Source organism: Chrysemys picta, chromosome 2, assembly GCF_011386835.1.
Source record: "Chrysemys picta bellii isolate R12L10 chromosome 2, ASM1138683v2, whole genome shotgun sequence".
Classification (NCBI taxonomy): Eukaryota; Metazoa; Chordata; order Testudines; family Emydidae; genus Chrysemys; species Chrysemys picta.
This window is the reverse complement of record NC_088792.1, coordinates 38,973,624-38,990,504: the sequence shown is the minus strand read 5'-3', so window position 1 is coordinate 38,990,504 and position 16,881 is coordinate 38,973,624. Positions and strand designations below refer to the sequence as shown.

The 16,881-nt window shown below is 40.9% G+C and overlaps 2 protein-coding genes across 9 annotated transcripts in view; one reads left to right on the top strand and one right to left on the bottom strand.

Moving 5' to 3' along the window:
- Nucleotides 1-799: 799 nt before the first annotated feature.
- On the bottom strand, nucleotides 800-14,269 carry SKIDA1 (SKI/DACH domain containing 1). Of its 7 annotated transcripts, none has more exons than XM_042857642.2 (3): nucleotides 13,747-14,063; nucleotides 6,678-11,534; nucleotides 800-6,515 (listed from the first exon to the last, which is right to left on the bottom strand). In XM_042857642.2, exon 3 carries the CDS (start codon nucleotides 6,415-6,417, stop codon nucleotides 3,886-3,888), a length of 2,532 nt encoding a protein of 843 aa, XP_042713576.2. In that variant the 5' UTR covers nucleotides 6,418-6,515; nucleotides 6,678-11,534; nucleotides 13,747-14,063; the 3' UTR covers nucleotides 800-3,885. The 7 variants fall into 7 exon arrangements, with proteins under 7 accessions (XP_042713576.2, XP_005302816.2, XP_042713578.2 ...); XM_005302759.5 differs by having other exon boundaries at nucleotides 7,346-11,534; nucleotides 13,747-14,062; XM_042857644.2 differs by having other exon boundaries at nucleotides 800-6,512; nucleotides 7,346-11,534; nucleotides 13,747-14,062.
- The window catches only part of MLLT10 (MLLT10 histone lysine methyltransferase DOT1L cofactor), a 231,308-nt gene continuing 227,097 nt past the window's right edge, over nucleotides 12,671-16,881 (top strand). Inside the window, exon 1 of one of the 2 annotated variants that reach the window (XM_005302764.5) lies at nucleotides 12,671-12,968. The gene's annotated coding sequence lies outside the window, so the exon portion shown is untranslated. The remainder of the gene's footprint in view (nucleotides 12,969-16,881) is intronic. The other variant, XM_065582967.1, reaches the window with a different exon arrangement.

The window sequence follows — 16,881 nt, the reverse complement described above, 5'->3', positions numbered from 1 at the left end:
GCTCATTTTTGTAAATCTGATTTAGCTAGGTAGATTCCAATGCCTTTGTCCTTATTTTGAGAGATTTATTTTAATTTGTACACGATTGTACTTTTTAACTTTAAAGTTATGTCCAAACAGATTTTAAGCTGAACCATTAAAATTTTTCAGTAACCATTTTAACTGTAGAAACCACAACTAACCACGTTCTCTATGTTATATATTTTCTAGTATATTACATGTATTACAATAGTTTTTCTACAGATTACCACTGAATTAGACGCCTGCATAGAAAAAATGCCAATTTTTACATCCCTCTCTCTATCTTAACCACTCACACGTGTGAAGTGTAACAAACAAAAACATGATAGCATTGTTCTTATTTCTGCAGAAACTTTAATTTATTGGCGACTAAATCTGATATAGGAAAAAAGGTCAGAGACCATGCAGAAAATCACCAAGTGAATGATTGAACAGCAAACGTCATACAACAGCCACCACCATTTTTGCATTATTGCTACATAGTGGCGTTTTAAATAAACCAGTAAAGAGATTATCCCACTGTAGTCAAGTAAGTGTATATTATAGAACAATCACTTTTAAAAGTAAATTGTTGTAAACTGAAAGTTACATCTTTTAAGGCAATATACCTGGTTGCTGAAGGCATTACACATGTTCCCTTTTTGAATGCTCTAGAGAATTAGACATAGTCCAAAACTTCCTTTGTCTTCAATGTGGTCGCAGAAATCTTCCCAATAAATGTATCAGTAGCCTCTACTTGTAGCAAAATCTCTGGAATAATGTTCCAGACAAGTTCAAGTACTCTCCTAGGTGTGTTTTATTTATTATTATTCTTTTATTTCATTTTATTGATTTATGCATTGTACATCAAGAAACTGGAAAACTGTCAAGTTTCATAGCTGATACCCTTTAGTTTCTCTTTCCTACAAACATTACAGCAATACAATAATCCCGCTGGCTAGAAAACCCTTGTTTTCCTCATAAGACTTACCTTTATTGGGGGGAAATGTGCTATTTATAACAGTAATTTTATTTTATTATCATCATCAAGTCTAAAATTATAATAAACTGTGTTCGCAATAATTATTACAACACAATGAGAAACAGCTCCCAAACTACCAGGGATTTGAAATAATACCTTTTTCAGTAAATTCTTGTACCTGGCAGATTACTCTGACAGAAGTAAAAACTCAAATGTTCTTGCTAGTGGCTTGAAACTAAACTGAGGTGTACACGTGTGACAATTATTTGGCCATTTAACTTCTTGCCTTTTGATGGTGCCTTTATTCATCATACTTCAGCAGAAAAGTCTGCAGGAATGATACACTCAGGAATGTATTTGGCTTGGTGGTGTTCATTCTCCAGCTTCCATAAACTGGAACTATTAATTCATGTAGGGCGACAGAGCTAATATCAGAGCTGGGCGCCATATTTTACGTTTTAAACTCTATTGAATGTATTTGGTCTGAATTTGTGCTTTGTTTCTTTCCCCAATATTAGTTAGAGAGTCAAAACAAATCGTCTCTGCTATTTATAAGTTAGGGTCAAGTCAACATGTCTCTAATTGTAAATACACAGGGTCAGTGGAGGAAGCTACTTTTAAAATGATATACGTACTGTTTAATAGATAAGGGGAAATTTCAGGTTTTAAGCTTGCATATTGTAGCTTTGTAGATTTCTGTCAAGGGGAGACCCTGTTCAATCAAACCCTGCTTTCCCAAAGAGCCAGGGGATTTTCCTGAACAGTAAATTGTGTACGTATTTACATATTTCTGGAAATAAGCCTGTAATTTATGCAGCTCCAAACACTCGAATGTAAACATTAATTTCAGAACAACTTCATCCAGTAAACAGATTTTTAACGGCCACCATAATTTCCGCTGAGCAGGTTAAGTATGCAATGCACCTTTTGCAATTGGCAACTTAAAGTGTGTGTATGGGGGGGAAGGGTGAATCAATTGAAAGGCAATTGTTTACTCTTTCTAAATATATTTGGCTGCAGGTATTCTTAGAAGAGGTCTTTTACAATGAGAGGAAAACCACGGTGTGCATATATATAGTAAATAGAGCTGAAAGCAGCCAGTGTCTACTTGGAATATTTAGAGACAAAGAGGGTAGAGGATAAAAAATAGGCAGTGAATTTCCATAAGAAATGTTGACTCTGAGTCACACAATAAACATTTCATTGCTGTTTTTTTTTTCTTTTTTGATTTATGATAAATTATTCTCCCGGAATTAATGAAGAGGTGGAATCTCTAAAATGTAATTTGGAAAAGACTCTAGTATAAATAAAATGTAAATTAAGATTAACCCAGCAATTTTTAATCTCAAACTCTGCTAATTCAGCAGCCCAATTGTAACTGACCTTTTCAAATCCACAACTTTTCAAACTATTTTATTAGAACTTTGGAACGTATTTCCCTCCCAAAATATAAACTCTACATTGTTCAAGACTGCCTTAAATTGGGTTAATAACAGTTTTATTTAAAAACAAAACAAAACAAAAATAAGCTCTGGAAGCGTATTTCCTCCAAATAAAAACCTTAAACTTTCAGATGAAGAGGAAATTATGGACAACTCTGCAATAAGTCGAAGTGTATGAAATCAGGAATTTTTAAACAGTGTTTTTAATTGAAAATAAAGCTAAAGCATGCTTTTCAACAGTGCAAATTTTCATAATTTTGATTTACTGCTTCCATCATCACAACATATTACACCAGCATGTCTTACCCAGGGCTAGACTCTAGAAGTCTACCTGTTAAACTATTTCGATATTAAGTGCAAATATAGATAATTGCCTCTGATTGTCACGTGCAGTAGAAATGCTTCTGCTACATAGATAGGATGGTATTGCAAAACTCAAGTTTCAAGAGATTCGGATAAAACAGTGAAGTGTACTAAGGTCTAAATGCCTGAGTTTTGGTGCCAAAAAGCTATGAATAACATGATATTCTCATTTTGTGTATTCTTTCCACTTATGGCCTCACGTTTCACTTTCTGTGTTGCATTTACCGCTTTGCTATTTCCTCCATCGAGTGTGAGAGGTTAGACCATAAATTGTACTGCTATACAGACAAATATTTTAGTTGCTTTGCAAGTTAGTAAGGGGCATGTTCAGATCAAAATTGAAGTAGGACATTAGTGGGTAACAGTAACCGTATTTAAGACTTTGGGGGTGAAGCAAAAAGTCTTTCCAATTGCAAAGAGTGACTGTACAAGTAAAAAGACACCCTTTACCAAAAACAGAATTCCATATTTATTTACTAGTTTTGAGATGAGGCAGCTTTTCCAGTGCTCCAGCTGTACTCCAACCCCAACCTTTCCAAACCATAGAAAAATTAGTAAATGCAACTGCTCTTGGAAAAAAAGCCCCCTACTCTGGAAAACAAAGCTCCCGAAAAGTAGAGACTGCTGCCACATTGAATTATAGTGAACCCTTACTGTGCAACCAAGTAACTTAACAAACTTTAACTGAATTAACAGTTCGACTTCCATTTTCGAAATCTAGTGCATAAATTTAATGGCTCATTCTAATATTTATTATTCAACCTTTTGACATTTATTTGTAGCAGTTGAATTGAGGTACCGGTGCATTATTAGCATTTAAACAGTAAAGTGTTCCAGCTCTACGATAATAACTGAGTTTAAGTTGAGTCTTTAGCCTGAAGTACTCTGTGGAATGTAAAAATTACCCAGACAAACAAACAAACAAATAAAGACTGTAATGGAAAAGAAAATAGTAATCCGATTTCTATCTTCACAATGTGATAAAACAGGACTCCAAAAGTGTGTAAAGCATTAAGGGGCTTGTACAAACCATCCTGTCGAGTTTAAAACAAAAGAAAGGTAAAGGTGGTTCAAGAAAGTATTTTCCAAACTATTTTATTAATTAAATTTCCTGAATTTGTGGCTAGGTGGAAGAGGTATTGCAGAACCGCCCAACTGCCATTTCCATACAGGATGGGCCTTGTGAGGTGGTTGCGAATCCTTAGTGGTGTTTAAGGAATAAGCTGGCAACAAATCCCCATCATTGCCAATAATTAGTGACGGTGGACAGGGAAAATTTGCCATGAAATTAAACGGCCTTTTCACTGCTGATGCTACATTGCTGGCTACCCTTTTGCGTCTATTGGTAACTGTAAAATCATCCAGTGTTCCTTCATGTGTCTCAATTTTACCTGTAGGACGTGGGCTTCTAGCTGATTTCAAATTTGGTTTGACTGGAGGAGTCTGCAGTACAGGTCGCTTTCCCAAAACCAATGTCCTGTAATTTTTTCTCACCCTCGCTCCAAATTTATACTCCCCATCCTCAGGTTTTGGAGTACCTAAAGTGCATGAAAGGACCTGACTCTGAGTCAGCGTGTTTAAGGAAGTGGTTTCTTTCTCAGTGCATGCAGAATCTTCCTGGGCTGTTAATAAAACGTCCGGGTTATTACTCTCAGTCACACCGTTAAATTCATCCTTAGTATCATTGCACTCACACTTTAGCTTATGTTTTGAAAGGTCAGGTTCATAGTCTTCATTCGTACTGCTATCCTCTATTTTGATTTTAATATTGTGCAGGAATGGCAATGCCTTATTGCCCGGATCATTGCATTCAAGCTCAGCTGCTGCTGTTGTAGAAGCACGATCAGTTTGCAAAGAGGGTAAATCCGTGGCAAATTCAATACAATGAGGGATTTTGGAATCTTCTTCTGAATTTGCTGCTGTTGGTGAAGAATCATTATTTAAGAACCTAGCAGCTATTGTATTGTTATCTGCACAGTGTGTAGTTGTTGCTTGAAGGCATTTCCTTGCCTCTCTGAGTATTCTTTGTTGTGGAAATGCATTGTTTGTCTTTGGGCTAGGTGAAGAGGCCCCCTTTGCAGCACAGTTAATTGTTAGGTCAGTACTCTTTACATTATTGGAAAATTCAGGGTGTGGGAATGTGATCTCAGATACCCTATCATTCCTTATCTCAGCAAAACAACTTCCAAGGCTGCTGGAGCAGCACACTGGAGGTGCTTTGGATGCCCAGCTTTGATGACTCCATTCCTCTGGCAATTCCGATTTGACACCACACTGAGCACTTTTGAGGTCGGGAAGCCTGCCTGCCTCCTCGAAAGCTGGCGATTTGGTGGGGGCAGCCGTGGCCAAATGATACAAGAAGTTGGCCTGGGCCATGCTGGGGGGGTTGCAGAAACTGGTTCGCCTGAAGCGGATGCTTTGCACCGAGACCTGGCTGGAAACCGAGCTGGAGTCGGAGTCTGAGGTCGTATCCTCCTCCTCGGAGCTGACCTCGCTGGAGTCCGAGACGCCGCTGCCTTCCTCCTCGTCGTCTTCCTCCTCCTCCTCCGAGGACACGGAGTTGCTGGTGCTGGAGAGGCTGGACCCGAAGTCAGAGTCGTTGGCCACATGGTCGGAGTAAGAGCTGGACTCCGAGTCACTGCTGTAGCTCTCGGGGAAGCTGCCCAGATGCTGTTGCTGCGGCTGCTGCGGAGAAGTGCAAAAGCCATTGACGAGGTGAAATCTCTCCAGGCAAGCGGCCGTGCTTGCTGCAGCTCCTTTGGGCTTGCAGGGCCTGGGCACGATCAGGAGCCGCCTGGCGCTGCTGGGGGTGTTTAATAAACAGTCCTTTTGGGCGGCCTCACACGGTCTTTTCCTTTTGTATCTGTAAGTCAAACCCACAGGGCTCCCTGCAGCCGCCGCCGCCGCTAGCTTGGTCTGCGCGATGGCGGCGGCGGACTGGTAATAAGCAGCAGCAGCAGCAGCAGCCGGGTGCTTGCTGCAAAGGACGCTCCGAAAATAAGGGGGATCCGAGTGAAAGGTGACATAGTTGCCCACGATCGGGGCAGTTTCATAGTTTAAAGGGGGTTTGCAAGGCGTCCGAGCGATTTCTGGGTAGCTGTGACCAGTGTATTTACTAAAAATGTGAGGTAGATCAGAGGCCGGTAGCAAGCCTGTGTCCCCGGGACGCAAAGCTTTTCTTCTAATTGGCAGAGGCTGAGCCGATTCATTCAAACCCAGCCAGAGTTTGTTCTCTTTCCAAAAGCTGGAGTAGGGGTCGGTGGATGTGTGCTCCGGTTGGAGATCTTTTGTTGACAATGACCGGCTTATTTTCCTCCTTTTTGTCTTAAGGACTCGTTCCGTTTTGCAAGATGTGTAAAGAGCTTCTACGTCCTCTCTGGATATCAGTGTGCATTTGGCTGCATGAAAAGCGATGGAGTTGATGGCTTTGAGTTTCCTCAACTCCTCCAGGTCGCAGTGATGCTTTTTTACTTTTAAATGATCCATTCGCTTGTGCACTGTAGTTCTCGGGATGTTTTTGAGCAGGTCTGTAAAAACCTGAGAGAGTGCAAACATTTGCTTTCCTTTAATGATGAGGTAGCCGAGCCTCACGCCATCCACCTCTTCAAAACCCGACTTCAAGTCTCCCATTTCGTGAATTAAATTATTCCCAGCATTTGCAGAAATAAAGAAAAAAAGCCACACACACAATCCTCAGCCAGATGTTGTATTTGTCTCAAGGCATCCTGCTAATAAAATAACAAAGACTGTTATTCCTGCTCAATGGAGTGCCAAACTTTAGACGAAATTAGAAAAAAAAAAAACCATGTGAAACTACAATCTCTGTATATTTTTGTTTGAAAATCAGGTTTGCCAAAGTGTTTCTCTAAGTTGCTGTTGAAGATCAGTACCTGTTCCCTTTCATTCCCTGCTTTTCCATTGGAGAACTATGATAATGGAATGTGAAGGGAGGAAGAGAAAAGAAATGCAGCTGCTATTCCCGCCGCTGCTTTAGCTACAAATAAAATGACAGAGTGAAGTGAGCTCGTCCGGAGACACCTTCATCAATTAATTCCCCTAAAGCCAACGCTGATTGGACACTCCTGACAGGTGATGCAATAAAAATTGATATTCCACCCCTTCCCCCCCAAAAAAATCTCCCACTAATTAGCATACCCTTACACTGCCAAGCCCCCTCCCAAAGTAAATAATACAGTTAGTATATAAATCTTTCTATTAAACAATCTGAGCTCAGATACACTCAGACCTCTCAGACTTCATCGCTAGCTACAGATGTAGGATTTGTATGTTTTTTATTGTCATTTTATATATATATATATATAATGACATTATTTTGGACAAATGCTGCTATTTTGGGCATTATGTGACTGTAAAGGACATAAGTGTTATCATATCGAGAGAAAAGACTTTGGTAATGCAATAATTGTAAACTGATATTTTATTCTGCATTGTGTGGAAAATGAAGCTTAGCGAAAATGTGCAGAATAGCCTGGTATTTCCCTTTTTCAAGCTCAGAGGTGAAAGGCTCTGTTGTTAGAAATCGAGAATGAATACTTACATTTTCGAGTTTCTCTTGATTTTCCTCTTCTATTTAATTGTCGTTCTACAGTCAATGGCTAAGTTTGTTTTTTGCTCTGCATATCAAGGTTTCCAACACCGTAATACTGTCACTCTGTAGTTGAAATTCTGTCTGTAATATTGGGGGAGGGGAAGGAGGACGTGGGCTCACGTCAGACCCATAACAAAGCATAGATAAGCCAGAAATGTACACACTTTTCACAATTAACCGTGCTGGATCACAAGCTGGAATGTCCTAGAGTCCCAGACTCCACGTTAGGATTCTCGTGTGCTGACTGCTTCCAGTAGAGAAAAGAGAATGTAAAATATCCAAGGTGCTTCCAGAGGCTTTACGTAATAACAGAAAAGTGCTGGCACACGATATAGAATATTGCAACGGTCCAGGGCACTTCTGGTTTGCAGCACGGTCAGTTTGGGGTAGACCTGCAGACTTTAGATGTTCCATTTATACCAACCCTTTAAAATCATTTTGAAGAAGCAGCATGAAGGTGTAACCTCTTCGCAGTGACGTTACAATACTTCAGTGTCAGGCACAAATGATTTCGAACATGTTGCAATGTTAGCAAACCTCTTCCTTCGTGCGTTAAAATGATGTTTGCGGTTTGCATGTCAAAAGCTGCAAAAATAACTATCCGCCCATAATCAGTTTTCAACTGAAAACTGGATAGAACACAAGCACTTATATATAGCAGTAGTTTAGTGCATATCCAAAATTAGACACATCCGTGTGATTAAGAAAACATCTCATATTTCTGGGACTAATTTTTCCCTTCGAATTCAAAAGTTCCATTATCCACTCTATAGATTGGCAATATGGTGAGCGGAGCTCGTATTACACCATCAGTTATAGCTGAAATAAATACAAGGATCGCTTTTAAAAAATAATTTTCGATAGTTTTGCATTACAAAGTAGAATGCACACAACCTCCCAATTTCGCAGGAATTCTGGCGAGAACTGGGAATTTGCAGAAGTGCATCCGGAAATTAAGGAAGTCTATTTAGGAGAGTCTGTAACTCAGTAGGTTTGAGATTTGAAAAGCCACCCCTAGACTACTGTTGCTCTCTGCACAGATGTAATCGCCGCTCTTCAACTTAATCAATGTGTGTACAAACCACATCTAGTTCTTCCTTTTGAAATCTAAGGATAGTATTCCCCTCCAAGAAACCAGAGCTACAGCAAATTACATTTTGTCCCTTGAATGAGAAAAGGATCATTGAATGGATCTCGTGATATTTCAGCCTTTAAACGTAACCAAGAGGCAGCAGTGAACAATGCCTCGTCACAGCTAATACCATCCACAGAGTTAAGCCTTCTTTTGCTTCGCATCTGGATTTATCAGCATACATTTTCCTTTCTCACTTGCGTAAGAGACATCATGTTATATTCTCTAGCGGAAAGCAAAGTTTCGAGGGAAAACAGCTGCTGGCGTTAAAAGGAAATCCTCGTAGCCTTTCTAAAGCTAGAGACAATAAGGTCGTTTAAAAATTCCTCCTGATGCACTTATATGCTGCTCGCACCCCCACCCCCACCCCCACCCCACTATTCTCCTCCCCCTGTTTTAAGGTTAAGGCTATGGAGTCAAACAGTAAAGAAACAGTAACCTCAGATAAAGCTTTTAAAGAAGACATTACAAAAAAAGTGGGCTGAAAAGTCATTTCTTTGCCAGGTAGCTTAGTTCTCTCTCTCTCTCTCACACACACACACACAGACGCATACTCTCTCTCTCTCTCTCTCTCTCACTCTCCCTCTTTTACTACATATGACAGTTTGGTAATGTGATTCAGTAACTATTTTTAAAATGCATGCTTTTTTGTTTAATACTTGCACTATCAAATGTTTTAAACTACTAGCAGCTATTTGCCAGACCTCCCACCCCCTCACCCCTCCTGAAAGGTACAGCCATTAGCTTCTGGATGTAGTCAGAGCCAACGTTGAAAGGGGGGGGGGGAGAAGTCTTAGAAAATCTCTCTCTCTCTCTCTCTCTCTCTCTCTCTCACACACACACACACTCAATTATAGATATACACACACTTTCAATTGCATATCTTACTCCACATCACACACAAATGTCTTTTGTTTCTTTAGTTTCTCCATCATTTTTTGTGCAGAATGAAACAGGCAGCTTTCTTATAGCCATCAGCACACGCTGTATATCAGGATCTTCTTCAGGCACATTGGGGGTAGATCACTATAAAGAGAGCTGGTAGAGGCCCTTCCCCGGGCACACATACACAGCAAAGGCAGGGGACTTTAAACTGGATTTGCACGCACACAGGGGTTTGTGATCAATAGCTACCAACATTTATGGTTTAGATTATTAATGTGAAAGCTAGCTAAAAGAATGGACAGGAAAAAATAAAGGTGTCTGTTATCAATTATATTAAAACCTATGCAATAATTTACTCTCTCCCTGTGTGTGTGTGTGTGAGCAGGCAGATACATATGTATATTTCTTTAGTAATTTTGTTGACCACCTCAGCCTCACTTAAAGTCAAAGATGAACACGACTCAAAAGATGGATGTTTGCCTCCCATTTCTTCAGAACAGAAGGTCTAAGGATGCCCATTTTACCAACTATATGTACATGCAACAATATATAGTTGTGAATACACACATTATCAATCAAATGTGTTCCTTTTCACTTTGAGTAACGTGCAATCTGTGATCTACATCCTAGAGTGAGATAATATTTCAGTTCTGAAGCTGTCTGGCCAAAGGATAAACCTAGTAGAAAATAAAGAGAAAAATAATGTTCATAATATATACAGTAGACATTTTCCCATTTATCTCAGATTACTTTCATTTTTGAAAAATTGTGTTCAAATATATAGGCTTGTAGAAAATGTTTAATTATATTGCTTCAGAAAGAATGTATAGAACATTTTAGATGCCTTTTTTATTTTATGTTTTGATTTATTTCCATTGTATGATTGTGTTTAAATACTATTACAATTCATCCTGACCTCTTCCTTCTTGAGCAAAGTAATGCACACACCATTTCTTTCAATGTTTAGTTGTGAAATGCAACTGCAATTTACAGCAGTAGTTTTACTAATGAAGCAAATTCTTTTTCCTAAGGATTCATGTGCATTTTCATACTAGGATTGCCACATCATTAGAGCATTTCTATTACTATTTAGTATTATTTTTAAGCACTGGACCAATCTTCAGATACTGACAGCATTAAATACACTTTTTATTTTCACAGCTTTTATGCAGAAATAGATCATTTAAATGAGAAATAACCTTGTTCACCAGTTTTAGATACACTGTGCATATTGTGCTCATAGGGGATGCAAACAGAAAATAGAGGATATCACAAAGAGTCCAGTAACGGGGTCAAAGAACAGTATACTAAGGTCCTTCTGCTATTTTAAAGTCAACCAAATGTGACTTCAGTGCTTAAAATTTGCCATAAAGTCTAATATGTCAAACATAAGAATGCACAATCAAATTATCCAAAAACCTGGGCCAATTGTCAACTAATAGTAAAAAAAATGATAATTTATCAAACATAATATTACAACTGAGTTATTTCCATGTAAACAAAGCAACAATATATAGTTCTGTTCAGCATTTTTTAAGTTTTATTTTTTCATGTGCATGTATCACACCCACCAGAAATTTCTGGATTTCAGTAAAATCACAAAATAACACAGCAGATGTTGATAATCTTGTTTTTAAAATACAGTTTTTAAGGGGATTTTTTGGACACATACTACATGACATGTTGTCTACTGACCCACAATCAATATGCAGTGACCTTCTACCCTTTTTTTGCCCCTTGACCCATCCTGAATTCAATGCAGCCTTTATACATTTTCAAATCCTTGGATGTAAAGGGGATTTGGCAAAGCTTTGTTCTGAAAGGATCCTAAAATGTGCATTTTTAATTAGACAAAGGTAAAGCAACAAACATTGGGGAAGATCATTTCTTACATACAGGTGAGCGATTGTAATTTCTATATTCAAGAACTATGTCAGAGAAAACATATTCTGCAAGCTGAAAAGCAATTACAAACACAGGAGATCAGAAGGTTATGGATTGCACCAAATTAGCAATGTGGCACAAATCACTTTCATGACGTAAGGCATGGCCAGGCCACAATCTTCCGGCGCTCCTCATCTCCAAGGACTGTGGGGATTCTGGTGACCCGGGGAGAGGAGACTGGGGAGAGAGAGAGATTTAATCTGAAGCTACAGGCACATTCCCTTATCTCTCTTGCTATCAGCCAGTTTAAAGGACACCATAATTATGAGGGTGATAAAACAATGCCTGCTTATGTGTGCTGAATAAATAAAGCATGTTTACAGCTCTAGAATGTTTCAATTCCAATTAAACGCTATCAAAGAAAAGCCACTTCCCCTCAGCCAGCCCCTATTTACCTTGTTTGTTGCAATATTTTCCTATGAAATACAAACCTTCCAGAATGCCATTAAGGACAAGTTGGTGGTGAAAGAATAGACAGCACACACTCTCGGTCCCACAATTTATTTAGATCTCCTAAGCTTTTATTTGTTTATTTTGCAATGGCCAGCTGCTTGGAGATGCAGTGCTAAAAGGCGCTTAAGTGTCCAGCTCCAAGCTCCACCAACAGGAGAAGGAATTGGGAGTAATTAATGCAGCGCCCATGGGCGATAGAAGAAGGGGGAGGGAGAGAGGAGAAGGGGGCCGGCTGATAGCTGATAGCTATAGTCTCCTGGTTCCGACTCCCGACCAGAACCCAGAGGAGCTTGGTCTCCAAGCAGTGCCGGTTTCCTCTGCATCTGGGACCCCTGGAACCAGGAGGCTGAAAATTCATCCCATTTACTAAGACACAAGGATCATTTAAAATATTCATTGTATCAGGAAATCTCATCGTAATCAGATTAAAATAAGGTTTGGAGGAGTGTTGCCTATGAGGCTGTGTACTAAACACTGATTGGATTACTCAGAAAGCTGATTCTTGTTGTATGTTAGAGTAAAATAGTACAATGAAAACCAATCATTTTGCCATGGGAGACACTTTTTAAAGCCACGTTTCTCCGTTATGTTTTAGAGAACACACTTCTCCCAGATACCATTCTAATTTAAACTTTATATCCCATATTTCTACATGATGTTTATTTTTTAAAGCCCAGGCCTTACAAATGCTGTGGAATATACAGTGCTGTAGATTGTAGTTTATCTCAATTTGCCTTTAAGCTAACTTAGTCTAAAAGATCAACACTGCTGAATTTAAACTTCTTAAATTAAATGTCCATGGGTGAAATATTTATTTCTTTTTAGTTGGAGCAGAATGTAGTGTAAAAGCCGAGTGTGTTTACAGATTTTCTAGATCGTTGTAGGCCCTTTCCTTTTTAAAAGTTTAGACCTCCAATGCCCTCGATTCTACTGGCAGAATTAGGATGGACTTGGAGGGTCCTGAACGTGACCATTCACTAAGGCGGGGGGCTACAGCTTGCAACAACGTGCTCGGCAACTTAATCTTACACTAAAAAAGGCAGAGAGCGAAAAATAATGGAATACAAACTCTCCCGATATTTGTAGTCACTCCTAAGGTGGATTGTGTATTTGAAGGCTGATGGGAACGTCTGTTTTTTGGAGCAAAAAGGAAAGAAGGTAAGCGTTTGTCCTTGTATCCGCCAGTTCGTGGAGAAACAATGAAAGAACAAAGGGAACCACTTCTCCATTCGAACTCTTTACATTTTCTTCCTCCATTTCAAGCTTATTGTGAGGGGCTGAGGGTGGACTCGCTTAACTTTGCCTTTAGAAACTGTATAGGAGGGTTTGGGTTTAAGAAATTATTAGAAAGTTGCGCAGCAATGTAAATTAAAACATGTTTACTGGTAAAGATCCTCACAGTAGCAGTAACAGCAGCCACGATTAAGCAGAAGTTGTTAATTTCATGGATCTAAAACTCCCCAGATAGTCTCCCCAAAACCAACAGCGATCAAAGTGTAGTTTGTATGAGCGTGGATAGGAACCTTTCTTAGGATTTCAGTGCTCTCCAAAGAGAGACTATAGTTTGTGGGACTTAAAAAACAACAACGATTAAAAAGGTTTTAAAATGTGTTCCCAGCAATGATCTCCGTGCTGATTAGCGAAGTAAGAAGGGAAACGGGTGAAAACAAAACTTTCGTATAAATAAATCAAATAAATTCCTGCAAGGATAGAGGCAGTGGGGGTGGCGTTATATGCAAATAAATATAATTCACATTTGGTTGAGCAGCAAAAGTCTTGCATTTTTGCCAGTCGGTGTTAGTAGCAAACCCCTGCATAGGACATAATTATATTGAGCTGCCACACTGGGTGGGGTTGTGGCGGAGACAAACACCTTCCCTCCCCCCCCGAAAGCAAAGCACGCGGATCAGACAGAGAAGACATAGCTCCAAAGTACCAAAGAGATTGCCTAAGCAGACGCCTCCGTTGCACTCCCTGCCCCTCTTGCAGTGGAGACACGCTTGGTGTTTATATTCCCGCTTTGCTGTATTGTCAGGGACACTGGCATGGGAGGAGAGAGAGGAAAACAACCCCGACTTGTTGTTAAGCAAATTTAATGCATTGTTGGCAGCCTCTCCCCCTGGAAAAAAAAAAGTTGGGGGTGTGATGTGCAAGGAGCCCCCTGGAATGTGCGTCCACGTAACAATGCGCAACGCTGCGAGCGCTACTGCTCCCTCATTCACTACTTGGGCACAGAGCGCCGGGGCTCCCGGCGGCTGACCTTTCACCTCCCCCCACCCCTTCCCCCTTCTCTCAGCGTTTCCTTTTGCCGCTCGGGCACTGTCTTACCCACAATTCCTCACGCCGGCCGCGCTCGTGCCGAGCTCGAGCCTGTCGTAATCGCCCCCCCTCCCCTCTCCCCGCCATTGGGCTCTGCGGAAGTCACACACCGAGAGCGCAGCCCAGCGCCCGGGCAGCAGCAGCCTGACCAGAGCCCGGGGCAGAGCCTAAGGGGGGCAGTGCTGCGTAGATCAGTTTGAAGAGGGCCCCTGCGGAGGCAGCAGGATTTGGGGGTACTCCTGTCAGAGCCCCAAGTAGTATATTAGCAGCATATAAAACCTGGCGGAGGGATCCGATGAGGCAGACTACAGAAGCAGTGGGGTGTGGGTGTGCTCACATGAGTTTAAAGTGGACACGCGGAATTGGCACAGTTTAAAGCAGCCCATCATGGCCCCGATTAATATGTTGGGAGCCCAGAAAACGCGTGTTTCAATGACTGGGACGGCATGTAGAGGCAGCAAGATTTGGGATCGCTTAAGTTTAACCTCTACAGGGTGGAATAGCTCCAAGGGGTTTAAAGGGGTTATACATGTGCTTGGAACAGGAACTGGAGTATCTTCCCGCCCCAATAGAGCCTCTCTAGGCCACCACGTAATGGGAGATGGAGGGCAAACTCTAGATAGAAGATTATTCCAATGAGTTTAAAGTCATTATACACATGGGGAGGGGGCCAAGATCAGGAACAGTCCGCCAAATAGCAGCTTTCTAGAAGACAACAGGAGGGAAAGAGGGCAACTTCCAGAGAAAAAATAAATAAAAAGGGGGGGGGCCTTGGGGGAGAAGGTTGTAGCAGAACTTGGACTGCCCCTACGGTGAAATAATTGATGAACACAAAGTTGAGGGGAAGAACGTTTTTTGTTTGTTTGTTTGTTTTTTTTACCCTTACCAAATATAGCAGAAAAGGAGTTTAGGCCGACTTTAGATTCAGAGGAACTGGATACTCACATACATGTGTAGGGGAGGAAACATATAGCCAGGGAGGAAGAGTTGGACTTAGTGTTGCCTGTTGAATATTATTGGCAAACATGAATGTCTCAAATTTTAAAATACCTTGTCTTGAGCGTTTAAGGAAATAGGTGCAGAATCAAATGTGACATTAAGCAAATCACCCAAATATAAACATTTGTCAGTTAAACCTTAATATGTAATTAAGCCCCATCCTCCCTAATTTTTGCGCTAATTTTTGTCCCAAGTGCTGATCTCTTTCCATTATTGAATGTTTTAACATACCGGAGAAAAACATCTGATTTGTTATAAGCAGATTTTAACTAACAAAATATAGGAGATAAAGGGGATTACAACAAATTTAATTATAACCCCATCCCCCCAATACAAATCAGATTAAAAAGCAACATGTTTTATTACATTTCCGTAATAAACCCCTAAAATAATTAGTGTTGGCTAGGTACATTTTCCGATTAATGTGTGAAATGTTTGATCTATATACAAGGTTAAAGTGAGAAAGAAGCTGATTAAAACATAATTACATGGAATTAATCTCCCCCCCCCCAAAAAAAAGAAATCCTTAGATCTAGGTTGACTATTAAAATTTGAAGAATGGACGTTAATAGTTTACCAGGAGCCATGTTTAGTTGAGAGAAGAGTCATATCTGCAGCACTTAATGATTTTAACTGTGAGGAAGGAGTTATAGCAGAAAAGCTAAGGCGCTCGAGGTTCGGCAAGAGACTGCAGAGAGGAAAAGCTGGTTCAATAAGGCTGTTTGGGGTGAGAGAGTCGATGGGCTTGGGCAAACTGGACTGAGCGAGTGGGGAAACAGATCAAAATGCTCCCGCGAAGACCGGGCTACCTCGTTTCAGGAGGGCTGCATTTGAGCGAATGAGTGGGGCTGGAGGGTTGTTGAGGCGAGCGGCAGCGAATGTTTTAGTGGAGCAGGCAGGGTGCAGTGAAAGAGTGAAATAACTAGGTTTGGGAAGGCTACAGTGAATGCCTGTCAACTTTTCAGAAATAAATTAAGGTGATATAGAAAATCCAAATGGACGGTTTTGCATAGGATATGTCTCCTCTATTTCCCTTCTCCTTTGTATCCTTTCTCTTGATTTCCCCCCATTTTCCTCTTCCTCCTTCCAGTTACTGCAGCGTGGAAGAGAGGATTTTGGGGTCAGGGAGGAGAACAATGCTGACCAGTCTGGTATACAGCACTGTCCCCTGAAGGGAAGAAGGAAGCACTGCAGCATGTGGGTTAAATGCAGTGCTTCCTCCTCTCCTGCTGGCAGTGCTCATGCTATGTGAGAAAATAAGCAGAATAGAGGCCAGCTGGGGGAAGGTCAGTGGTAACAAATGGAGTTGGCAGGATCCTTGCAGCTCAGCATAATTGGAACCCTGAACCCAGGCTAGGATCTGGAGAAAAGTTGGCTGCAGGCCAGCTAAATAATCTCCCACTCTTCTTTTAAAACACTTTACATTGAGGGTGAGCAGCTGATAGAGTAACTCTGTGGGTGTCCTCAACAAAACGAGGGCGAACTCTTAGGCTTGTGCGTTGGTCAAGAGGGCAAGCAGAGGATTGTAGCAAGCAGGGCGTGCAAAGGGAAAATACTAGTCAGTTTAACAGGCAGAGAGTGGGGTGGGCTCATGGAGGCAGCATTAACGGCCATCATGGAGAGATTGACTAGCAAGACATTGCACCCTGGGAGTGGGGCGGGCTCCTGAAGAGAGCAGTTAGTGAGGAAGAAAAGGGGCTGCAGTAAGCGAGTGGGGCAGGCTACAACCGTTGAGGCAGGAAATGCAAGCAGG